General features: G+C 43.2%; 1 protein-coding gene across 3 annotated transcripts in view; it reads left to right on the forward strand.

The window, feature by feature from the left end:
• Window positions 1–27,373, forward strand: part of dnah7 (dynein, axonemal, heavy chain 7) — a 228,584-nt gene that overhangs the window by 169,892 nt on the left and 31,319 nt on the right. For all 3 annotated transcript variants that reach the window (XM_042314994.1, XM_024403140.2, XM_042315009.1), the window contains exons 54-62: window positions 1,153–1,279; window positions 4,323–4,517; window positions 5,599–5,691; window positions 5,783–5,959; window positions 6,871–7,032; window positions 16,531–16,731; window positions 16,955–17,116; window positions 23,949–24,131; window positions 25,859–25,996. In XM_042314994.1, the coding sequence (XP_042170928.1) occupies window positions 1,153–1,279; window positions 4,323–4,517; window positions 5,599–5,691; window positions 5,783–5,959; window positions 6,871–7,032; window positions 16,531–16,731; window positions 16,955–17,116; window positions 23,949–24,131; window positions 25,859–25,996 (1,438 nt within the window). The remainder of the gene's footprint in view (window positions 1–1,152; window positions 1,280–4,322; window positions 4,518–5,598; window positions 5,692–5,782; window positions 5,960–6,870; window positions 7,033–16,530; window positions 16,732–16,954; window positions 17,117–23,948; window positions 24,132–25,858; window positions 25,997–27,373) is intronic.

Raw genomic sequence — 27,373 nt, forward strand, 5'->3', positions numbered from 1 at the left:
ATAGATTTTCCCACCCGAGTCACACCCTGACCTAACCAAACATAGAGAATAAATAAGGATCTCTAAGGTCAGGGTGTGACAGCTGAAGTGAAAGCCATCCTCTCTTGGGGAATGCTGCTTTTTAGTTAGCTTTGTGACCTTATCAAAAATACAGTTTGGATTGTTCTTAATGTTCTCAATTAAGTTGGAAAAATAGGATGATCGAGCAGGTGTGAGGGCTCTTCGATACTGCAGTGTTCCAAGCTAGTGGGAAGACTTCCAGTTTGGTGTGGTGCCATTTCCGTTCCAATTAATAATACTCTTAGTAAAAAATCTTTAGTTTACAATCTGTAGAATCTTAGAATAGAAATATTCTGAACTTTTATGAAGCATCACAGCACAGTTGAAAAATATACTTGATGATTTTCAGTGATAGATGGTAGGGGTTGAGGGTAGCTGAGGGGTGGGACAAAAAATATATAATTAATGTAAATGTACCATGTCCATAAAATGTATATAGTATGTATACACTGGAAGTAGAAGTCTAAGTATTGTTGTCCATTAGTTTAAACCAATTACGGGAGGGGTGTCAGGGTTAGGGGAAGTGAATAAAGAAGAAAAATATATCTTTAAAAATATATTTAAACTAGTTGTTCAACCGGAAAATGTGTTACTGTTAAAACTATAGTTATTCTAGGTCTGCACTATAGTGCATATAGATGGCAAGATGTCCTGAAGAAGAGCTCCTGGCCTATCTGTCAGACTGACTTTCTCCCTGCCAAACCATCGATTCCTCTCTCTCCGCTATATCCAAAGCAGAGACATGCCTTTCCAAACTGCTTCTACCTGAAGCTGACGAGACACCATTCGCTTTCCATTTTTTTATAAGTTGTTGTGCCTGTTTTTGGGGGGTTTGCAAGCGGTTCTAGATTCTAGGTAGTAATGAAATGCTCTATAAGCTACATCAATTATTATTGTTAGGCTGTAGTTTATGCTACTGTCCCATAATGTATTACCAAAGTGACTAGATCAACATGAATTAAATTTTACTTCTCAAGCTTTATTTTACATTTTGCAACACATTTAAGAAAATCAACACTTTTAATAAAAGTTTAGTCGACAAAGGCCAAAACCTAGGCATTAATCAAATCTTTGTTATATATTTTACCCCAGGTTGCAGATTCTGAGGGACCATTTCACCTACTCTCTCTACGTCAATGTGTGCCGCTCGCTATTTGAGAAAGACAAGCTGCTCTTCTCCTTCTGCCTCAACGTCAACCTGCTAATGCACAACAAGCTGGTGGGTTAGCTTTACAACAACGTTCTCAAAATATTATTAGAACCATAGACATGAACACAGAACCTCTGTGTATGTATTGGTTTATGTTTGATGTATTGTACAGTGGGGCAAAAAAGTATTTAGCCAGCCACCAATTGTGCAAGTTCCCCCACTTAAAAAGATGAGAGAGGCCTGTCATTTTCGTCATAGGTATACTTCAACTATGACAGACAAAATTAGGGAAAAAAATCTAGAAAATCACATTGTAGGATTTTTATAGGAATTTATTTGCAAATTATGGTGGAAAATAAGTATTTGGTCACCTACAAACAAGCAAGATTTCTGGCTCTCACAGACCTGTAACTTCTTCTTTAACCTCTTGATTCTAGACATCCCGGATCCGGGATCGTGAATACAGCCTCAAGCTCATTACCATAACGCAATGTTAACTATTCATGAAAATCACAAATGAAATGAAATAAATATGCTAGCTCTCAAGCTTAGCCTTTTGTTAACAACACTGTCATCTCAGATTTTCAAAATATGCTTTTCAACCATAGCAAAACAAGCATTTGTGTAACAGTATTGATAGCTAGCATAGCATTTAGCGTAGCATTCAGCGGGCAACATTTTCACAAAAACAAGAAAAGCATTCAAATAAAATCATTTACCTTTGAAGAACTTCGGATGTTTTCAATGAGGAGACTCTTAGTTAGATAGCAAATGTTCAGTTTTTACAAAAAGTTTCTTTGTGTAGGAGAAATCGCTCCGTTTTGTTCATCACGTTTGGCTACCCAAAAAAAATGAAAATTCAGTCATCAAAACACCAAACCTTTTTCCAAATTAACTCCATAATATCGACTGAAACATGGCAAACGTTGTTTAGAATCAATCCTCAAGGTGTTTTTCACATATCTCTTCGATGATATATCGTTCGTGGAAGTCTGCTCTCTCCTCTGAATCACATAGAAGAATGCTTGCAGCTGAAGATTACGCACCAATTTCGACAAAGGACACCGGGCGGACACCTGGTAAATGTAGTCTCTTATGGCCAATCTTCCAATGATATGCCTACAAATACGTCACAATGCTGCAGACACCTTGGGAAAACGGCAGAAAGTGTAGGCTCGTTCAGGGCGCATTCACAGCCATATAAGGAGACATTGGAACACAGCGCCTTCAAAATCTGGGCCATTTCCTGTTTGAAATGTCATCTTGGTTTCGCCTGAAGCATCAGTTCTGTGGCACTCACAGATAATATCTTTGCAGTTTTGGAAACGTCAGTGTTTTCTTTCCAAACCTGTCAATTATATGCATAGTTGAGCATCAAAACGGGAACGTTTTTTTTATCCATAAATTAAAAGAGCGCCCCCTATATCCAAGAAGCTAAGAGGCTCCTCTGTCCTCCACTCGTTACCTGTATTAATGGCACCTGTTTGAACTTCTTATCACTATAAAAAACACCTGTCCACAAACTCAAACAGTCACACTCCAAACTCCACTATGGCCAGGACCAAAGAGCTGTCAAAGGACACCAGAAACAAAATTGTAGACCTGCACCAGGCTGGGAAGACTGAATCTGCAATAGGTAAGCAGCTTGGTTTGAAGACATCAACTGTGGGAGCAATTATTAGGAAATGGAAGACATACAAGACCACTGATAATCTCCCTCAATCTGGGGCTCCACACAAGATCTCACCCCGTGGGGTCAAAATGATCACAAGAACGGTGAGCAAGTGAATGACCTGCAGAGAGCTGGGACCAAAGTAACAAAGCCTACCATCAGTAACACACTACGCCGCCAGGGACTCAAATCCTGCAGTGCCAGACGTGTCCCCCTGCTTAAGCCAGTACATGTCCAGGCCCGTCTGAAGTTTGCTAGAGAGCATTTGGATGATCCAGAAGAAGATTGGGAGAATGTCATATGGTCAGATGAAACCAAAATATAACTTTTTGGTAAAAACTCAACTCGTCGTATTTGGAGGACAAAGAATGCTGAGTTGCATCCAAAGAACACCATACCTACTGTGAAGCATGGGGGTGGAAACATCATGCTTTGGGGCTGTTTTTCTGCAAAGGGACCAGGACGACTGATCCGCGTAAAGGAAAGAATGAATGGGGCCATGTATCATGAGATTTTCAGTGAAAACCTCCTTCCATCAGCAAGGGCATTGAAGATGAAACGTGGCTGGGTCTTTCAGCATGACAATGAACCCACACACACCACCCGGGCAACGAAGGAGTGGCTTCGTAAGATGCATTTCAAGGTCCTGGAGTGGCTTAGCCAGTCTCCAGATCTCAACCCCGTAGAAAATCTTTGGAGGGAGTTGAAAGTCCGTGTTGCCCATCAACAGCCCCAAAACATCACTGCTCTAGAGGAGATCTGCATGGAGGAATGGACCAAAATACCAGCAACAGTGTGTGAAAACCTTGTGAAGACTTACAGAAAACGTTTGACCTCTGTCATTGCCAACAAAGGGTCTATAACAAAGTATTGAGAAACTTTTGTTATTGACCAAATAATTATTTTCCACCATAATTTGCAAATAAATTCATTAAAAATCCTACAATGTGATTTTCTGGATTTTTTTTCTCTCATTTTGTCTGTCATAGTTGAAGTGTACCTATGATGAAAATTACAGGCCTCTCTCATCTTTTTAAGTGGGAGAACTTGCACAATTGGTGGCTGACTAAATACTTTTTTGCCCCACTGTATATGGCCACAGCTTTCCCATAGCATTATCACACCGTCACTGCAAGGTATTATTAATGCATAACCACATATTTCTTTCTCCATCAACAACTTCTCTTGACTAATATCATCAATACTCACACACACACACACACACACACACACACACACACACATGGCAAGGTCACAGTTGTAAATGAGAACTTGTTCTCAACTGGCCGACCTGGTTAAATAAAGGTGAAATAAAAAATATATGTATATCAGGACCATATGGGTCTTAGCTCTCCCAGGATCCCAAAGCCTCACATTCCCAGCAATGCTCCAGATTGACCCTTTGTCTTTCCCCCCTCTCTACCCAATCCTCCACACCAGGTGGATGAGAGCGAGTGGCGCTTCCTGCTAACAGGTGGCGTGGGCCTGGACAATCCCCACGCCAACCCTTGCACCTGGCTCCCCAAGAAGGCTTGGGATGAGCTCTGCCGCCTCGATGAGATGGACTGCTTCAAGGGCCTGCGCAAGGACATGTCCCGTATGAAAGATGCCTGGAAGGAGGTGTACGATAGCCCGGTGCGTTACTGTAGCATTGCAATAAAATATCATATGATTTTTATGTTTAATTATGTGGTCTGTAGATACACACACACACACACAGACAGGTAGGCAGACGAGAGCACGCATGCACACACACGCACACAAACAAACACACACATCCAATACAATTAACTTTCCTTTAACTTTAAATAGGTTTCAGCCACAGACAGTGAAGGTAACTACCTCTGTGGACAGATCCTTACTCAATATAACTCTTAAGAGCAAAACAACTCTCAGACGTCTGATGTAAAATTTGTTCAAAAGTATCCGGGGATTATCCCTCCTCACTCACATCATCTCCCTCCCTACCCGGCGCAGCGGTTCCACGCTTTAACCAAATACATCGGCTGGCCCCGCTGCACACCCCAGATTGCTTCTCTTACCACTTAATTACATTTGATTAATCTTGCTACAGGTCAATAAAGAACTCCCAACACACACGCACGCACACACACACAAACATACACCCACGTACCTAAAACAAATGTGATGCCAAAGCGTCTCCATTATACTTGGGGATAACCTGATTATGGGCACCGCGTAAATGCAATCCCCTCCAGATTTGCGTCTGATGAATGCAAATGGCCATGAATTCCCTCATTATTAAGGAGAGTATTAAAGCTCAAGTTTAGTTATATAAACAGCCTGTGAGGCTTGCGTCGTTTGGCTACTGTGGTTTAGACATTTGGAAGGAAACACTATGCTCCCATTGAGCTCTACTCAAAAGAAGTGCACTATGTAAGTAATAGGGTACCATTCCACTTTCAACACCCCACTTTTTTTTTCTTCGCAAAGCTGTCCCTGGACATGGGGTTTATTGGAATTCAGTTGCGTTCTAGGTAGTTCTTCCTGGTTTGTCTTAATGTTGTAAACAAGAATTAGGCTAGTTGGTAAAAAGTGAAGAATATGAGTGTGTGAAGCAAGCTTTTTAAAGTTTTTATTTCAATGCTGATGTTTAGAGAAAAAAGGGGATTAGTTATTATTAAACCATCATTTGAATATCTTTGTATGTAGTGAGTATGTGATATTGTTAATAATAATGTGTGCTCATGTGCAGACTCCCCACCACACACCTTTCCCAGCAGAGTGGCAGCAGAACCTTGGACAGTTTCAGAAGATGCTGGTTATACGCTGTCTTAGACCAGACAAGGTGAGTTACCACACGCGTGCACACACACACACACACACACACACACACACACACACACAGAGTCAAATCCACATTCTTCACTGCCTCCCAGGTCATTCCCATGGTGCAGGAGTTTGTATCGGACAGTCTGGGGCGTCAGTTCATCGAGGCGCCCCCCTTCAACTTGGGGAAAGCATTTGGGGACAGTCACTGCTGCGCCCCCCTCATCTTCATCCTCTCCCCCGGTTCTGACCCCATGGCCGCCTTACTCAAGTTTGGTGATGAGCAGGTATGGATAAGCCTGGGTACCAGTCTGTTTGTGCCATCATGCCACTCATTGCCACTCCATTGGCACATTTCTACCTAGGTTTAGCCTAAATGACAATTGTTGTGGAAAAACAACCACCCTGTATTGCTTGTCCCTAGCTGGTCTTGTTGATATAGATGTTTTACAGAAAAGACAAGAGTAGACACGCAGAGTAGATAGATCACAGATTGATAAAGCTTGTAGATTTCTATAAGGTTAAAATATCCTTAAATGTTTCAAGTCATGCCTCCCGGGTGGCGCAGTGCCACCAGAGACTCTGGGTTCGAGCCCAGGCTCTGTTGCAGCCGGCCATGACCGGGAGGTCCATGGGGCGACGCACAATTGGCCTAGGGAGGGCTTGGCCAGTAGGGATATCCTTGTCTCATCGCGCACTAGCGACTCCTGTGGCGGGCCGGGCGCAGTGCACGCTAACCAGGTCACCAGGTGCACAGTGTTTCCTCCGACACATTGGTGCGGCTGGCTCCCGGGTTGAATGCGCGCTGTGTTAAGAAGCAGTGCGGCTTGGTTGGGTTGTGTTTCGGAGGACGCATGGCTTTCGACCTTCGTCTCTACTGAGCCCTTACGGGAGTTGTAGCGATGAGACAAGATAGTAACTACTAACAATTTGATACCACGAAATTGGTGAGAAAGGGGGTAAAATGTAAAAAATGTAAATGTTTCAAGTCATTATCTAAAAAAAAAAATTAAAAAATTTTTCAAGTCATTAATTGCTAGGCAATTAATGGTACGTTTGTCACTCAATCTTTGGGTTCACCTTTTAAAGCATCCTGTTGACACGTGTGTGTGTGTGTGCGTGCGTGCATGCGTGCGTCTGTACGCGTGTGTCTGTATGTGTGTGCGTATGTCTCTGTGTCTCTCTGTGTGTTCCCCAGGGCTTCAGTGGAAACAAGTTGAGCTCTCTGTCTCTGGGCCAGGGCCAGGGCCCCATCGCCATGAGCTTGATTGAGACGGGCGTGAAGGAGGGCACCTGGGTGGTCCTACAGAACTGTCACCTGGCCACCTCATGGATGTCCACTATGGAGAGAGTGTGTGAGGTCAGAGGGCAGCTTGCACTGTGATGACACACCTAAAGTCTCAATATTATAATAATCATTTAGTTGGTTAGTTTGGTGTGGGGATTACAGAGGCACTTAACCAGTTTTTCCCTTCAATGCTGCAGGACTGTTTTGAGAATACTGATTGGAATATGTTCAACGATTTATCCACCTAGGACTCATACATCAACATTGAGGAATATACATCGTCAGTCACAGGTTGCATTAGGAAATTTGTTGATGATGTTGTACCCACAATAACAATCCGGACATACAGTACCCCAACCAAAGACCATGGATGAAGGGAGAAATCCGTACCATGCTGAGAGACCGTACTGCAGCATTCAATGTTAGTACAATGAACCGCGATGATTCGGTGGCATACAAGGCAAGTAGGTACGATTTCCGTGAATCCATTAGGCAAAAATAGACAGACTCAAATGTATGTCAATGAATGACAACTCAGACTCGACGCATGTGGCAAGGACTACAGACGATCACGGACTACAAAGGCAAATCCAGCTGTGTGGTGCCCACCGAAGCCTCCCTCCCAGACAAGCTTAACACATTATATGCTTGCTTCGAGGCAGACAATACTTAACCATCCAGGAAGTCTCTCGCAAATTTGGACGACCAGCTGCTTTCGCGACCTGAGACTGATTTGAGGAAGACTCTTCATAAAGTTTCCGGCATACATAGCACATCTGGCCACTTCCTCAGAGTCTGTGCTGACCAACTTACCGCTCTACCAGATCTACGTAAGATGTAATTTCCATCGCTATTCACTCAATCCTAACACAGCAACATTTCTCGCTAGAAAACAGTGATGGCCTCCACTAAAAAGAGGATCCCATTAGCTTTTTATAGGCTAGGCCTACTATATTTATTTATTTCTCAACTTTCCTAATATTAAGCACGTTGTTTATCTTTACAACTGGAGTACAGCCTACCTGGCTGGCATGAAAATGAACCATGGGAAAATCGTCCGACATTCGCTATTTAAGTGAATAGATTAGATGTATTTTTTCCCGCTGCCTCTGTTTCGAGACCGGTGCATGATAATGGTCCATTCTAAATAAAAACAAATTTCACACATATATTATTTAGTATATATAAAGACAAGGTTAAATCAAGAATAGTCTGATGGGTGACAATATTAGCCTATCATTTGTGAATTACAGTTGAAGTCGGAAGTTTACATACACTTAGGTTGGAGTCATTAACTTGTTTTTAAACCACTCCACACATTTCTTGTTCACAAACTATAGTTTTGGCAAGTATGTTAGGACATCTAGTTTGAGCATGACACAAGTAATTTTTTACAGAAAGATTATTTCACTTGTAATTCACTGTATCACAATTCCAGTGGAACAGAAGTTTACAAACACTAAGTTGACTATGCCTTTAAACAGCTTGGAAAATTCCAGAAAATTATGTCATGGCATCAGAAGCTTCTGATAGGCTAATTGACATAATTTGCGTCAATTGGAGGAGTACCTGTGGATGTATTTCAAGGCCTACCTTCAAACAGTGCCTCTTTGCTTGTCATCATAGGAAAATGAAAATAAATCAGCCAAGACCTCCAAACTTGTGTAGACCTCCACAAGTTTGGTTCATCCTTGGGAGCAATTTCCAAACGCCTGAAGGTACCACGTTCATCTGTACAAACAATAGTACACAAGTATAAACACCATGGGACCACGCTGCCGTCATACTGCTCAGGAAGGAAACGCGTTCTGTCTCCTAGAGATTAACGTACTTTGGTGCGAAAAGTGCAAATCCATCCCAGAACAACAGCAAAGGACCTTGTGAATATGCTGGAGGAAACAGGTACAAAAGTATCTATATCCACAGTAAAACGAGTCCTCTTTCGACATAACCTGAAAGGCCGCTCAGCAAGGAAGAAGCCACTGCTCCAAAACAGCCATAAAAGAGCCTGACTACGGTTTGCAACTGCACATGGGGACAAAGATCGTACTTTTTGGAGAAATGTCCTCTGGTTGGATGAAACAAAAATTGAACTGTTTGGCCATAATGACCATTGTTGTGTTTGGAGGAAAAAGGGGAGGCTTGAACACCATCCCAACCGTGATGCACGGGGGTGGCAGCATCATGTTGTGGGGGTACTTTGTAGCAGGAGGGACTGGTGAACTTCACAAAATAGATGGCATCATGAGGAAAGAAAATTATGTGGCTATATTGAAGCAACATCTCAAGACATCAGTCAGAAGTTAAATCTTGGTCGCAAATGGATCTTCCAAATGTACAATGACCCCAAGCATACTCAGGTATGCTTTGAGGGACTCCCATGTGGAAGTGCAGGACATAGGTGGGGTTGAATTAATTTCTAGAAATGAAATTGACACACTACTTCTCTGAGAGGAAAATGGAGTTAAGACGCCATTGACAACACATAGGTTGCTGGGGAAACTCTAGCTCAAGCACTAATGGTGAATGGTCAGCAATAACAATACTCTCATAAGTACACCTCTGAAGGTTAGGCAGAAGTTTTTTGTCCAAAAAATGCAGGAGTACATTTGATGAAATTAAAAAAAATTAAAAAGGAATAATGTCTATCTGTAGGTTGGAGGAAATGTCAGGCCTCACACACAGCATATTTCTGAAGAAAATCTTGTACAAGGCACACTTAGAAGTGACTGTAGTGAGTGCTAGTCAAGATCTGGGGATATTGTACAGTTGAAATCACCCCCTAAAATCAACAAATGGGAATCTAAATTGGGTATAGCAGATAAAAAGGTAGAAATGGAACTTGAATCATCCCAATTGGGAGCATAAACACTAGCCAAAACAAGAGGGATAGAAAACAGTTTAACAGTTCCTATGACGTATCGTCCCTTAGGATCAGGAATAGCCTCAGAAGCTATAAAGGGAGTAGATCTATCAACCAAAATGGCATCACCTCTTGATTTACTATGAAAAAGTTGACCAACTCATCAGTCCTCAAGTGAGTATTATGTAGAAATGCTACATTTGCATTCAAACCCTTTAAATGTGTCAGCGCCCTCTCCTACATTTCACAGGGTTGTTAGCGCCTTTGATGTGCCACGAAATGTCCTTGATGGTATTATTTCGGCCACCCTGAGCATTCCTGTTATACAACCCTATCATTAGAGCATAGAGTGGAAAAGCAATGAATACCCAAAAGACCCAGGATAACTTGTCTCAGGGTAATAATGTACTGTGTAAGATAAACTCAGCAAAAAAAGAAATGTCATCTCACTGTCAACTGCGTTTATTTTCAGCAAACTTAACATGTGTAAATAACATAACAAGATTCAACAACTGAGACATAAACTGAAGAAGTTCCACAGACATGTGACTAACAGAAATGGAATAATGTGCCCCTGAACAAAGGGGTGGTCAAATTCAAAAGTAACAGTCAGTATCTGGTGTGGCCACCAGCTGCATTAAGTACTGCAGTGCATCTTCTCCTCATGGACTGCACCAGATTTGGCGGTTCTTGCTGTGTAATGTTACCCCACGCTTCCACCAAGGCACCTGCAAGTTCCCAGACTTTTCTGGGGGGAATGGCCCTAGCCCTCACCCGCTGATCCAACAGGTCCCAGATGTACTCAATGGGATTGAGATCCGTGCTCTTCGCTGGCCATGGCAGAACACTGACATTCCTGTCTTGCAGAAAATCACGCACAGAACGAGAAGTATGGCTGGTGGCATTGCCATGCTGGAGGGTCATGTCAGGATGAGCCTGCAGGAAGGCTACCACATGAGGGAGGAGGATGTCTTCCCTGTAACGCACAGCGTTGAGATTGCCTGCAATGACAAGAAGCTCAGTCCGATGATGCTGTGACACACCGCCCCAGACCATGACGTACCCTCCGCCTCCAAATTGATCCCGCTCCAGAGTACAGGCCTTGGTGTAACACTCATTCCTTCGACGATAAACGCGAATCCGACCATCACCACGGGTGTGATAAACCGTGACTCATCAGTGAAGAGCACTTTTTTGCCAGTCCTGTCTGGTCCAGCGATGGTGCTTTTGTAACCATAGGCAAACATTGTTGCCGCTGGTGTCTGGTGAGGACCTGCCTTACATCAGGCCTACAAGCCCTCAGTCCAGCCTTTCTCAGCCTATTGCGGACAGTCTGAGCACTGATGGAAGGATTATGCGTTCCTGGTGTAACTCGGGCAGTTGTTGTTGCCATCATGTACCTGTCCCGCAGGTGTGATGTTCGGATGTACCGATCTTGTGCAGGTGTTGTTACATGTGGTCTGCCACTGTGAGGACGATCAGCTGTCCTTCCTGTCTCCCTGTAGCGCTGTCCTAGACGTCTCACAGTACGGACATTGCAATTTATTGCCCTGGCCACATCTGCAGTCCTCATGCCTCCTTGCAGCATGCCTAAGGCACGTTCACGCAGATGAGCAGGGACCTTGGACATCTTTCTTTTGGTGTTTTTCAGAGTCAGTAGAAAGGTCTCTTTAGTGTCCTAAGTTTTCATAACTGTGACCTTAATTGCCTACCGTCTGTAAGCTGTTAGTGTCTTAAGGACCGTTCCACAGGTGCATGTTCATGAATTATCTATGGTTCGTTGAACAAGCATGGGAACAGTGTTTAAACCTTTTACAATGAAGATCTGTGAAAAAAAAAGTTATTTGTATTTTTATTAATTATCTTTGAAAGGCAGGGTCCTGAAAAAGGGACGTTTCTTTTTTTGCTGTTTACTTGCAAAACGAAAAAGAGTGACATTAGAACTGAACAATTCAATCTCCTTCCTCCCCCCACCCCAGACAAAACCTTCCCAAACGAAGTACAAGCCTAAATAGAATTGTGTTAAAAGTTCTTCGCACAGTATATCTGTGAGATTGTGGTGTTAAACCCAAACCCATAGTCCCACCCTTTAAAGTAGTGTTCTGTTTTTGTGAATCAAGCAGCAAAAATAAGAGGAAAAAATAAAAAGTGAATCCCATGTGCAAATAATAATAGGAAAGCACCACATGTATAAAATTATATTCCCAGTCTTATAACAGGTATTGAGAGAGAAAATGTATCAAGACGCTCAGCCAAAACCTCTCATTTGAGGTAAGCAAATCGTCATGAAACGACCCAAAAAAAGTTGGGCAATGTGCAGTCAAGACCACAAAACTATGTATGTGCAACGTTGAAAGTTTGCCGTGTATAAATGACGTTAAAAACATTCAACATTGAAGTGATGACTCCCCAAAAACTCTGAACATTTACTGTTTACTGGGTCGAGACAAATGGATGTGGTAAACAAATATCCCAAAATTGTTTGGGTCATTGAGACAATATGGAAACAAACTCAATAGGTCAATGAGATAGCATTGAAACAAAGGAATGACATAAACCATTAAAGGATAAAAGGAAATAAAAATGACTGAAAGCTTTTAAGGCAAGCACACTGGATGACCAAAACATTTGATCACATCAAATAAGCCTGAGTGGGTTCGCCAACTCCCGAACTATACAGGAAGAGTACACTTATAACTAAAGATAGTTATACCACAGGTGGGCTACTTACTTACTATCCACTGTTAGCAAGCAACAGTTGCTGATCAATGAGCAAGTTCAAGACTTCTTGATGTGGCGTTGAATGTGAGCCATACCCTCCTCTGGAGAATCAACGGTGTAGTCTTTTCCATCATGAGAAAGTCATAGACTGGCCGGGAATCGCAGTCCATACTTCACACCTGGGTGGTACCATAGTAGTCGTTTGGCCTGCACGAAAGATGCGCGCTGCCTGGACAGTGGGGGAGAAGTCCTGGTAGCTCTGTCCTTGAAAGCTCAGAGTGGTATTGCGGGCTCATTGGAGAATCTCCATCTTCTCATGGAAGAAGTGCACTCGAAGAATGAGGTCACGGTGCCTCTCACCGTCCCGGGGCTTTGGGCACAGTGACCGGTGGGCACGGTCAATCAGGGGCTTCTCATCCATGGCGAGAACATCCTTCAGCAGCCCGAAGATGAAATCCACGAGGCATTTCCGCTGACTCTGGGATTGATACCAGTCTCAGACTGTTGCGGCAAGAAAATCCCTCTGAGCTCACACAGCTGTACCTTTTTCAGATCCGCAGTCAGGCGTTTTACGTCAGCCTCCAGGGAGGTAGTCAGGTCGGAGACACTGGTGGCGGAGGCCACCAGTGGTGCAATCTTCATCATGTGTAACTCTGTTGTTGTTTTGAGTGATGTGATGGCTGGCGCTGTCTTGTTTCGCAGGATAGTTAAATCTGCTTTTAAAGTCTCAGAAACCTCTTGTATTCAGGCCTCAATCGTAGCAACTACCTCCGTTTTCATTTAAACTATCTCAGAGCATAGTAGCTTGATGGCCTCAAGAATGTTCATTTCAGCGCCACCAGGTAAAGCCGCACCTCTGGGTAAAATGCTAGTATCCGGCCCTCAGACTCAGGAGAGGGTGGTGATAAAAATGGGTCTTGTAGGCCGGGTTTTCTCAAAGTCGTGTTTTTGGTTAGTCTTGGGTATTACGGAAAGGGATCACCAAACTAATATTTGAAAATAAATATGTTTTTGCTGCAAAATTCAAATACACTTTAAGAATACTGCGGGAGCAAATGGAAAACACTTCAGTTGCACGTTGCGCCCCCCCCTCGCCGATACATTTTCTAATTAAGCCGGTGACGGAGGTGGTTAGCTCGTCAATGTTAACGGCTGAGTCTCAAAGTATATTCAAATCAGCTCTAGCAAAGCAGTCCTGTAGCATAATCTTTGTTTCTGGTGACCATTTCTTAACCAAGCGAGTCACGAGTACTTCCTGTTTGAGTTTCTGCTTGTAAATAGGAAGCAGGAGTACGGCGTCATGATCCGATGGCGGATGAGGGAGGGCCTTGTATGCTTGCTTGTGGGTAGAATAACAGTGGTCTAGGACTTTTTCACCCCTGGTGGCGTTGGAGACGTGTTGATTGGAGATCATCCTTCTTGTTATCAAGTGGCCAGTAGAATGGAGAGAAGAAATGGCCGGTTTTCCCTACGTCTTAATCTCACCAGGATCCCTCCCCCTTGCCTCTGTAATGCTGGCATTTCCTCTTGGGTAGCCCGAAAATTAGGTAGCCCAACCAAATCTCGCTTAGGGCCCCCAAAAGGCTAGAGCCGGCCCTAACTACATTTTAGCATTCAACACTATTGTTCCTTCAAAGCCCAACCCCAAGCTCAGAGCCAAGGGTATAGACACCATCTTCAGGGTCTAGACACCATCCTCTGCAACTGGACTTCCTGATGGGATGTAGTAGGCTGTGAGGATTGACAACAACACCTCCTCCACACTGACCCTTAACACAGGGACCCCCCGGCAGTGTGTCATCAGCTCTCTGCTGTACTCCCTGTTTCCCCACGACTGCATGGCTTTGCATGACACCAACTCCATCATCAAGTTTGCTGATGACACCACAGTTGTAGGCCTGATAACCAACAATGATGAGTCAGCCTATAGGGTGGAGATAAGTGAACTGGCATTGTGGTGCCAGGACAAAAACCTCTCCCTCAATGTCAGTTAAACAGAGGATTTCACTATTGACTCCAAGAGGGAACATTACCCGATCCACACAAACAGGACTGCAGTAAACAGTCAGCAGTTTTAAGTTCCTCGGTGTCCATGTCACAGAGGACTTGACATGGACCAACAACACCACCCTTGGCAAGAAGGCGCAACAGCATATTTACTTCCTAAGGCATCAAAGGAAATTCGGCATGTCACCCCCGGTCCTCGTCAAATACTACCGCTGCACCATCGAGAGTGTCCTGACCGGTTGCATCATGTTCTGGTAAGAAAATTGCTCTATCCATGACTACAAGGCCCTCCCTCCGTAGGTGGTGAAGACGGCTCAGTATATCACTGGGACTGTGATCCCACCCATGGTATCAGAGCATGAGGTCTGATACCAACAGGCTCAGAGACCGTTTCTATCAACAAGCCATCAGACTGCTGAACACTTGAACTCCACTGACCACCTGCACTGACTCTCCGCACATTAGCTCACATGCACACACCCACACAGACATACACTCACAGGGCCTCCCGAGTGGTGCAGTGCTAGCTGTGCCACTAGAGATTCTGGATTCAAGTCCAGGCTCTGTCGCAGCCATCATTGACCGGGAGACCCATGGGGCGGTGCACAATTGGCCCAGGGTTGTCGGGGTAAAGGGGAGGGCTTGACCGGTAGGGATGTCCTTTTCCCATCACGCACTAGTGACTCCTGTGGCGGGCCAGGTGCAGTGCACGCTAACACGGTCACCAGGTGCATAGTGTTTTCTTCAACACATTGGTGCAACTGGCTTCCGTGTTAAGTGGGCATTGTGTCAAACAGCAGTGCGGCATGGTTGGGTTGTGTTTCGGGGGACGCACAGCCTCGACCTTCGCCTCTTCCGAGTCCGTACGGGTGTTGCAGCGACTAGACAAGACTGTAACTACCAATTGGATATCACCAAATTAGGGAGAAAAAAGGGTAGGAAAAAAAGACATTCACTCATACACACACAAATACATTCATCCTTCAAACACATTACAACTGCTGCTACCAGACTCTTATTGTTATTGCTAAACATTGCACAATTTAAACACTTGGAATATAAATTGTGGTTTCCTGTATTATAATCATGCTTAAATGTTTATTCTATTCTACTGAGCCATTTACGTTCGTATTCTTATATTTGATTTATTTTTGTTGTTGCATTGTTGTGAGTTGTTGCATGTTCAAGTGAGTATTTCGTTGGATGGTGTATACCATGTGTATACCCTGTAAATACAACTAATAAAACTTGAAAAGTCCCTAGATTGTGAAATATCAAAATGGGGGATACTCACCAAATACAATGGTGTACTACTACTGGTGCTACTGGCAACTCTGGTCCTGGAATGCCAAAACAGTTCTGGTTTTCTTTTCTACCTTGTAGTTTCACTCATTTGGTGTCCCAGGTCGGAATCAGTTCCTGATCATCAGTCCCTGATCAGTCACACCTCATGAGCTTATTTCAACTGTCCAACCCAGTGGTGTCAAATATACAGGTGGTCTGAGTAAAAATAAATACATATTTTTAAATACATAGATCCTAAAGGGATACTGCGAGATTCCGTTTTCTGTTTTTCTACTTACCGCAGAGTCAGATGAACTCGTGGATATCATTCTGCATGCAGTATGAAGGAAGTTGTAGAGGTAGTTGTTTTTTTTTCTAAATTATAGCTTTAACCATGGTTTGAGGTTAAATAGTTTGTTTACATTTACTTTGTTTACAAACATTGGAGTAAAACAAGCTTATATTTTGGGCTTTGACGGGGTACGACTGTTGAACTAAGCTCATGAGTCATTTTCTAAGTTATATTCTTCAAGAATCAATGAGTACATGCATCCAAAAATGGATGTAGCAACTGCTGATTGCCTCTTTAAGTCAGAGTCCCCAATAATAGCTTTACAGTATAAGGGGTATAATACACTGATAAACAGTTGTCTGTTAGTATACCCCAATGTCTCTACCCTGTGTGCCTCTGTTAGGAGCTGAACCCTGACACCACCCATCCAGACTTCCGTCTGTGGCTGACCAGCTACCCCTCGCCCACCTTCCCTGTGGCAGTGCTTCAGAACGGGGTGAAGATGACCAATGAGGCACCAAAAGGCCTTCGCGCCAACATCGCCCGCTCCTTCCTCATGGACCCCATCTCCGACCCCGAGTTCTTCTCCAGCAGCAGCAAGCCGGTGTGTGTGTCTGTCTGTGGATGTGTCTGTCTGCCTGTGTGTATGTATGTATGTATGTATGTATGTATGTATGTATGTATGTATATATATATATATATATATATATATATGTATATATATCTATCTACAGTACATATTTGTATGTCAGATTGTCCCTCTAAATCTATAATGATGTAGAAAGATGATCTAGTGATCTAAATGTGTGTGTGTGTTTCTCTCACAGGGTGTGTTTAAGAGGCTGCTGTATGGCCTGTGCTTCTTCCACGCGTTGATCCAGGAGAGGAAGAAGTTTGGTCCCATGGGCTGGAACATTCCGTATGAGTTCAATGAAACCGACCTGAGGATCTCTGTCCAGCAGCTCCATATGTTCCTGGAGCAGTATGAGGTACATACTATACACTACATACACCACACAAACACACACACAGAGTTTCATGACTCGCAATAAAAATGCACACACATAAACATGTGTGCTATGCACACACACATACTTTTGTGTTATTGGCCCTAATTTATTTCTACGAATTGAATTTAGCAATACGTTTAACAACTGTCCTCTATTGTGAAAGTGCAAAAATGTATCAAGCTGACCCCCTGGCATGTATTTTTATGACTTTTTAAAATATTGGTTAGTTCCCTGTTGTAGTTCCGGATGTCCATTTGTCCATTGAAAACATATTGACCCCGGCTACAGGTAACTGCTAAAATAATGGATACAAAGTATATTGGAATCAGGTGCCTCCACACAGGTGTGGTTCCAGACTTAATTAAGCAATTAACATCCCATCATGCTTGAGGTCATTATTTTCGCTACCATGGCCATGTCCCCATAGGATGGCAGTGATCATTGAATGGTTTGATGAGCATGAAAATGATGTAAACCATATGCCATGGCCGTCTCTGTCACCAGATCTCAACCGATTTGAAAACTTGTGGGAGATTCTGATAAAATGCACAATATTTGTGGAAAAAGTCATTGTCAACCACATTAAATAGTCAGTGTCAACCTAATGTGTGGGTTGTGTTTCTTGTCTCTCTCTCTCTCATATACATTATTGGCTGCTTCCCAAATGGCACTCTATTCCCCAGTGTTCTAGTACTCGAGGTCCAGTTTTCATGACTCGTTTCATGACTTGTGACTCGACTTAGACTTGAGCGTTGGTGACTTGGACTCATACTTGCCTTCTTGACCGTTGGTGACACGGACTTGGACTCGGATTCTTGGACTCGCACACACAGCCTACATCAGCTGGTGAGGTGCGGGGCAACAAGCGATGAGTGTGGGCAGACATGCAGGCAGGCTACGCTCCGGCTCCGCCTCTGATCATACATGTCGTGAAGGCGGCGCTTTTGTTTCCCGTAGCTAACCAGTCACCAGCCTTTAGTTTAGCTACCCTTTGCCTGGTTAAGAAACACAAGCTGCTTTACTAAATTAAAAAACAATACCATTGAGTTTACTCGTAAAACAACAGTATAGCTATGTTTGTCTTTCTTCCCCTTGAGTATAGAAAAGTAGGTTGTCTTTAAGTACGTTGTCTTGCTCAACCCTCCCACTTTCCCAATTGCATTCCATAGCCAGGTTCTGACACGTCTCTTTCTTTTCTACAAAGAAAACAGCTTGTTTCTAGCCCTAACCATTCAAAGGTATAACCTTTATTACCTGTGCTACATTTTGTTCTTTGTGTCGTGCATTGGCGGTCTGCATTTTACATTCATAAACCATATTGACTAAATAATTCATCTTGCCACTACACTAAATCTGACTGGGTAAATAACTACATTTTGAGTTAATGTTGACCCTGTGAATCAGACTTAAGCACGTGGACCAGGACTCGAGCACTGGGACTCGGATGTTGACTTGGACAGGAGCACAGGGGGACTTGGGACTCGACACGGACTCGAGGTTTAGTGACTCGACTACGTCACTACTACTCCTTATACAGTTGTGGCGAAATCTGCACGGAGCCTTCACCGTGCACTGCCACTTTAAGAGCGCATGAGCAGTAAGGAAGGAGGAAATAAAGAGAGCTCATTCAGCTCTTTGGGGAGGAGCTCTTGGGTGGCGCGACATTTTGATTGTGTGTGCTGCAGAAGTTTTGTTTGTTTTCAGCGTGTGTAGTTTATAAAGTTATAAAGTAACTCAATCGTTGGTGTAATCGCTCTAGGTCGTGGTTGTTTTCGTTTGGGACCGCGCCCGTTATGTATTGCATGGATTAGTAGCAACATTGTTGCGAAGCCTTAACATACAAACCAACAAACCATTGGACAGTCAGACAGTACACCGGCACGCCTGAAGACCACAGCTAAGATCTCTCTTTCTCTCTTTCTCTTCCCACTATCGTTCCAGTGCTTTACCCTGCAACAGACTCTCTATTTTTCCAATGCACTTGCCATTGAAGTTCATTAGAGCTGGACTATTATTGCCCTGCCAGAAGTATTTGGGTGGACATTTTAGTTAAAAGGGAGGTTGCTTGCAAGTTATGCATTGTTATGTGAACTGTATTGAGGTGTACTAATGACATGTATCCGAGAAGATTGTGGACATTTTTAAGGCCTTTGTTGTGTCTATGAACACCCCCTACATTCATACCCTCTGCACTCCTCCACTGGACGATAATACATATTATTGCAAATCCTCTGTTGATGACTGGGTTCTTTCTTGTATGAAGTTGCTGTTAAATTGCTCTGCCATTATTAGTATTATTATTATTTTATGAGGTATTCTTGTTGAGGTTACCCCTGTGCTGTGATGTGGGTTTTATATGGTGTGCATTCTCTTTTCTCTCCACTGGCTATCTGGTAAACAGGCTACACTCTAGGCAGTCTCTTCTGCTGATGTGTGTGGGTCTGGTAGTGGTACTCTCTCTCTTCTACTCTTTTCCTTTCGGCATGGTTAATACCTGCCTGACTCCCGAACAAAATCATTCTTTACCCCTCTCTAATAAATACCGCTACATAGTGTCTTTGGAAACTATTCAGACCCCTTGACTATTTCCACATTTTGTTACGTTACAGCCTTATTCTAAAATGTATAAAACAAATATATAATTGCAATCTACACACAATACCCCATAATGACAGTGAAAATAGGTTTTTAGAAATGTCTGCAAATGTATTAAAAATCAAAAACATAAATACCTTATTTAAATAAGTATTCAGACCCTTTGCTATGAGACTTGAAGTTGAGCTTAGGTGCATCCTGTTTCCATTGACCATCCTTGAGGTTTTTCTACAACTTGATTGGAGTCCACCTGTGGTAAATTCAATTGATTGGACATGACACACACCTGTCTATACAAGGTCCCACAGTTGACAGTGCATGTCAGAGCAAAAACCAAGCCATGAGGTCGACGGAATTGTCCGTAGAGGAAGAGTGGTACCGGAGATGGCTTCCATTTTACGGACTCCTAACCAATTCTGCTATTGTGAGTTTTCGCCTTATTTGTAATTTATTTTGTACATAATGTTTCTGCCACCATCTCTTATGACTGAAAAGAGCTTCTGGCTATTAGAACAGTGATTGCTCATCTCATACTGGACAAAGATTTTTTATTTAATGAGTCAGATGCAAAGGATTTACTTCAGACACCAGACAAGGCTCAAATCCCTGCCATTCGTATGAAGAAGAGACAGAAATATAGGGGTTGTAGGTCGGAGTGCCTTGTTAGAATCCGACAGCGAGTGTGTGACCACCTCTACCATCAGTCCTATTAGCCAATGTGCAATCATTGAATAATTAACTGGATGAGCTCCGGTCAAGACTATCCTACCAACGGGTCATTAAAAACTATCTTATGTTTCACGAGTCATGGCTGAACGATGACATACAACTGGCTGGGTTTTCCATGCATCAGCAAGAGGGAACAGCTGCCTCCGGGTAATACAAGGGGTCGTGGGTTGTGTATATTTGTCAGTAACAGCTGGTGCACAAAATCAAATATTAATGAAGTCTCAAGGTTATGCTCGCCTAAGGTAGAGTGTCTCATGATAAGCTGTAGACCACACTATCTACCAAGAGATTTTACATCTATATTTTTCATAGCTGTCTATTTACCACCACAAACCGATGCTGACACTAAGACCGCACTCAACGAGCTGTATAAGGCCATGAGCAAACAAGAAGCGGCGCTCCTAGTGGCCGGGGACTTTAATGAAGGGAAACTTAAATCAGTTTGACCTTATTTTTACCAGAATGGTACATGTGCAACCAGAGCGAGAAAAAAAAACTCTAGACAACCTTTACTCCACACACAGAGAGGCATACAAAGCTCTCCCTTGCCCTCCATTTCGGAAATCTGACCATATCTCTATCCTCCTGATTCCTGCTTACAAGCCAAAATTAAAGCAGGAAATACCAGTGACTCACTCAATACGGAAGTGGTCAGATGATGCAGATTTTAAGCCACAGGACTGTTTTGCTAGAACAGTCTGGAATATGTTCCGGGAGTTCTTCCGAGTACACCAAATCAGTCACTGACTTCATCAATAAGTGCATCGATGACGTCACCCCCACCGTGACCGTACATTCATACCCCAACCAGAAGCCATGGATTACAGGAAACATCCTCACTGAGCTAAGGGTAGGGCTACTGCTTTCAAGGAGCGGGACTCTAACCCGGACGCTTATAAGAAATGCCCTCCGATGAACCATCAAATGGACAAAGTGTCAATACAGGACTAAGATTGAATCCTACTACACTGGCTCTGACACTCGTCAGATGTGGCAGGGCTTGCAAACTACTACAGACTACAAAATGAAGCACAACCGCGAGCTGCCCAGTGACACGAGCCTACCAGACGAGCTAAATTACTTATATGCGTCCTCCAAGGCAAGCCTGCATGAGATCATCAGCTGTTTCGGACGACTGCGTGATCGTGCTCTCCGTAGCCCATGTGAATAGGACCTTTAAACAGGTCAACATTCACAAGGCCAAAGAGCCAGACGGATTACCAGGATGTGTACTTTGAGCATACGCTGAGCAACTGGCAATTGTCTTCACTGACATTTTCAACCTGTCCCTGACTGTCTGTAATACTAACAAGTTTCAAACAGACCACCATAGTCACAGTGCCCAAGAACACCAAGGTAACCTGACTAAATGACTACAGAGGGTAGCACTCTGTTGTCATAAAGTGCTTTGAAAGGCTGGTCATGGCTCACATCAACACCCTTATCCCAGAAACCCTAGACACACTCCGATTTGCATACCGCCCCAACAGATCCACAGATGACGTAATCTCTATTACACTCAACACTACCCTTTCCCACCTGGACAAAAAGAACACCTACTTGAGAATGCTATTCATTGACTACATCTTAGAGTTCAACACCATAGTGCTCTCAAAGCTCATCATTAAGCGAAGGACCCTGGGACTAAATACCTCCCTCTGCAACTGGATCCTTGACTTCCTGATGGGCCGCCCCCAGGTAGTAAGAGTAACAACACATCTGCCACGGTGATCCTCAACATGGGGGCCCCTCAGGGGTGCATGCTCAGTCCCCCCCTGTACTCCCTGTTCACCCATGACTGCATGGCAAAACACGACTCCAACACAATCATTAAGTTTGCCGACAACACAACAGTGGTGGGCCTGATCACCGACAACAATGAGACAGCCTATAGGGAGGAGGCAAGAGATCAGGCAGTGTGGTGAAACCTCTCCCTCAACGTGATCAAGACAAAAGAAATGAACGTGGACTACAGGAAAAGGAGGGCCGAGTATGCCCCCATTTTCATCGACTGGGCTGAAGGTTGAGAGCTTCAAGTTCCTTGTTGTCCACATAACCAACGAAAGGTCCAAACACACCAAGACAGTCGTGAAGAGGGCACGACAATGCCTATTCCCGCTCAGGAGACTGAAAAGATTTGGCGTGGATCCTCAGATCCTCAAAAAGTTGTACAACTGCACCACCGAGAGCATTCTGACTAGTTGGATCACCGCCTGGTATGGCAACTGCTTGGCCTTCGACCGCAAGGCACTAGAGTGTAGTGCTTCAGCCCAGTACATCACCGGGGCCACTATACCAGACTGTGTCAGAAGACCCAAGAAGGCCCAAGAAATTGTCAAAGACTCCAGCCACCATAGACTGTTCTCTCTGTTACTGCATGGCAAGCGGTACAGGAGCTCCAAGTCTAGGTCCAAAATGCTTCTTAACAGCTTCTACCCCCAAGGCATAAGACTCCTGAACAGCTAACCAAATGGCTGCCTGGACTATTTGCATTTTTACGCTGCTGCTTTTCTCTGTTTATTATCTATACATAGTCACTTTACCTCGACCAACATGTACTTATTACCTCAATTACCTTGACTAACCTGTGCCCCCGCACATTGACTCTGTACCGATACCCCCTTTATATAGCCTTGTTACTTTTATTTTATTGTTTCTTTTTAATTATTTGTTATTTTTCTATTTTCTTATTTTTATTCATTCATTGTTTACTTCAGTTTATTTAGTAAAAACTTAACACTTATGGGGTATTTTGTGTAGATTGATGAGGGGGAAAAAATGTTTTCAGCAATTTTAGAATACGGCTCGTTCTCTCACTCGTTCCAATATGATCTATATCTAAAGTAAGTGTACATGTGGGTACCAACTGACATTTACAAGTGCTTTTGCTGCACTCGAGTCTCATCAGCCCGATTCAAAACCCCCTTGACATTTAAAAACCACAGAAAGTACTCCGTTGCCCTTCTCAACTCCCTTCCTACAAAACAAGTTGTGAAGAAACTGATCAAGAGGCATCTTTGAATATGCTGACATTTTCCCTTATAACCAAAGAGCCACCTGCAACATTTGCAGGGGAAATTTTCATCCACAATGCCATGGATAGTGATTTTCCCCCTGTCTACCTGCAACATTTCTCCCAAACTTTAAAGTTCTATTCGACCTCTACTGTCACTTGTGCAACTATATCACTTATTGAAAAATTGCTGTTTTGTCACCAGCTGAAAGGAGATGTTTTCATTGGGGGACTGAATTTGAATAATTCAGTGCTTCTTTAAATACCTTCAAACACACTGCATTGAGTTGACACTGACCCATATCTAAATGTCATCCCATTGGGAATGAATGTTAGCATCTGAAATGGCACCCTATTCCATATATAGAGCACAACTGTTGTCCCTATGTGGGCCTTGGTCAAAAGTAGTGCACTATATAGGGGATATGGTTAAATTTCAGACCGCTCATGACTCCCTCTGCCCACCCTACACAGGAAGTGCCCTTTGAAGCCATCCACTACATGACTGGTGAATGTAACTACGGTGGCCGCGTGACGGATGACTGGGACCGGCGGACGCTGCGCACCATCCTGACGATCTTCTACACCCCCAAGATTCAAGACCCTGACTACAAGTTTGACCCCAGCGGCCTGTATTACTCACCACCGGAGGGAGACGTAAGGAACAACTTCTCATATGGTTGAAATGTACAGTGGGGCAAAAAAGTATTTAGTCAGCCACCAATTGTACAAGTTCTCCCACTTAAAAAGATGAGAGAGGCCTGTAATTTTCATCATACACTTAAATTATGACAGACAAAATGAGAAAAAAAAATCCAGAAAATCACATTGTATGATTTTTAATGAATTTATTTGCAAATTATGGTGGAAAATAAGTATTTGGTCACCTACAAACAAGCAAGATTTCTGGCTCTCACAGACCTGTAACTTCTTCTTTAAGAGGCTCCTCTGTCCTCCACTCGTTACCTGTATTAATGGCACCTGTTTGAACGTGTTATCAGTATAAAAGATACCTATCCACAACCTCAATCAGTCACACTCCAAACTCCACTATGGCCAAGACCAAAGAGCTGTCAATGGACACCACAATTGGTGGCTGACTAAATACGTTTTTGCCCCACTGTATTTGTGTATTTGTGAAAGCAAGAACACAAATTCCACATAGTTATTATTCCAATCGCTCTAGCTCCAAAACCTTTTTAAGTTTTAAATGTCACATTTTCTTTAGGAAATGTCCTTTTCTAGTTTATACTTTATTCATCGAGGTGAGTCCCATTGAGATCGGAATCACTTTCTCGAGGGAGCCCTGGTCAAATGAAATGGACTGTTCGCCTAAATCGCAAAGCTGTTTATTCTATGGTTGTTGCACCCCAATATCAAAACATTTACTTGAAAGTAGAGCAGGGTTCTCCATCCCTGTTCCTGGAGAGCTACCATCCTGTAGGTTTTCCAACCATAATCTAGTGCACCTGATTCTAATAATTTAACTGGTTGATAATCTGAATCAGGTTAGTTACAACTAGGGTTGGAATGAAACCTACTGAGGGTAGCATCCAGGAATAGTGTTGGAGAGCCCTGAAGTAGAGGTGAACTGTACCTTTAAGATCTGAGAAAGATCGGATATAACTCTGGGATTAATCGACACAGGCATGTTCATATGTATTATTCATGCCCATCTGTGCATGAAACATGTACATTGCTTCCACTTAATATAATGCAAAGACACATTACGTATTCATTCATTTCAGTTATGATGTATTTTGTCTTCCCTTATTAAATATGATATTTGTCCATTGGGGCGGCAGGTAGCCTAGTGGTTAGAGCGTTGGACTAGTAACTGAAACGTTGCAAGAGCGAATCCCCGAGTTGACAAGGTAAAAATCTGCTCCTGAACAAGGCAGTTAACCCACTGTTCCTAGGCTGTCATTGAAAATAAGAATTTGTTCTTAACTGATTTGCCTAGTTAAATAAAGGTAAAATAAATCAAAGTAATCTTTGTTAATGAGTAAAGAACAAATATTATGATGTGAGATTGAGGAACAGTCAACATGAAGGCATCAAATACTATGGAACTACACTTTAAATGGTCTAGCTCTGGCGAACTATAGACGTAAAGAGACAGAAGTCAAGAAAGTCAGTTGAGGTGATTTAAGTAGTACATTAACTAGTTCAAGAAAGTTAACTTTTGGAGGTACCTTTTAAGTCATTAACGAGACACGGCGGCCACTGCCAGTCGTGTCATTTAATTTATTTGTGAGAACAATTATAATATATGCACAATTTTATTTGCCATTTTCCTAAACCCCATATTTTATTCATGAACTTTCATTTACATAGTCATTATTCTAAATGTCACCAAACTACCCCCCTCCCCCCTTCTGCAGTATAACAGTTACATAGACTACACCAAGGCTCTGCCTCTGAATCCGTCTCCTGAGATTTTTGGTATGAACGCCAACGCTGATATCACCAAGGACCAGTCCGAGACGCAGCTGCTCTTCGATAGCATTCTGCTCACACAGGTATGGCCAGCAAACTCAACACAATAGATCATTGTAGTGCCTTTACACACACACACACATATTATACACACACACTTGATTTGTACTATAGGCATGCAAAGATATGGAATACAAAGTAAGCTCACCAACCATTTGGCACAGTGAATCCCAGTTTTCAGATGTGTCATGATTGTTGTCCTAATCTGCCATGTCCTACCATGGCATCCTCATGGCAGTGTTATATGCCATGCTCTCTTACAGCCATTTTCAAATGACAGTATAGGTTTTATGACAGCTACTTAGAGCAAAGTGCTAGCCATATGGTCCACCTCCATACAACTGTGAACTCACTCAAGTCATATGTAGAGTGACGCTCAATAGCAGGGAGTTTTGGCTTGGGATCTATTGAAACAGTGGCTAAAGTTAGCACATCCCTTTCTTTCCGTCGGCAGTGAATTTGGAGGTACATCATAAACCAAAGCAAAGCACACCTTCTTGTCACCTATCCCAGATGTCCCAAATCTTTGTACGTCATTTATTATCATGGCATGTTTCCAAACTCAGACCAAACCTGTGTGTGTGATGTGGTGCATGTACGCATGCATATGCACACACACACACATCTTACCTATTTTATCAGTATCTTTGCCAGACTTTAATATTTGATTACCTTCCATTAAACTGTACCATGCAATATTAATTCGGAAGAAAAGTTATTTGTACAGCGATATCTCCCTCCAAAAAACTAAACTCTCTTTCGTGTAAATGCGATGCATTGTCTGCCTTTGACGGAGTATGATAACATGGTGTGACAATCATTGGCTTTGGGGAAACTCTGTGATCCCACTAGCATGACCCAAGGCGAGGCCCAGATGCAGACACCGGAGCCATAAGGTTGGAGTCTAACTATGTTTATCAATCCAAAAGGAGTAGGTAAGAGAATGGTTGTGGACAGGCAAAAGGTCAAAACCAGATCAGAGTTCAGGAGGTACAGAGTGGCAGACAGGCTCGTGGTCAAGGCAGGCAGAATGGTCAGGCAGGCAGGTACAAAGTCTAGAAACAGGCATGGGTCAAAACTGTGAGGACTAGAAATAGGAGAAATGCAAAAAGCAGGAGAACAGGAAAACTGCTGGTTGACTTGGAAACATACAAGGTGAACTGGCACAGAGAGACTGGAAACACAGGGATAAATACAATGGGAAAAATCAGCGACACCTGGAGGGGGTGGAGACAATCACAAGGACAGGTGAAACAGATCAGGGTGTGACACTCACGTCTCATACTCCATGAAAGCTCTCTTTGAGTCGGCCCAAGTTACTAGCTCGTAGAAGCTTAGCTTACGTCTATCACAACCACTCGCAGTAGAACTCTAAAGGAGTGAACATCAAACTCAATGGG

The sequence above is a fragment of the Oncorhynchus tshawytscha genome, linkage group LG03 (assembly GCF_018296145.1).
Source record: "Oncorhynchus tshawytscha isolate Ot180627B linkage group LG03, Otsh_v2.0, whole genome shotgun sequence".
In the NCBI taxonomy this organism is placed as follows: Eukaryota; Metazoa; Chordata; class Actinopteri; order Salmoniformes; family Salmonidae; genus Oncorhynchus; species Oncorhynchus tshawytscha.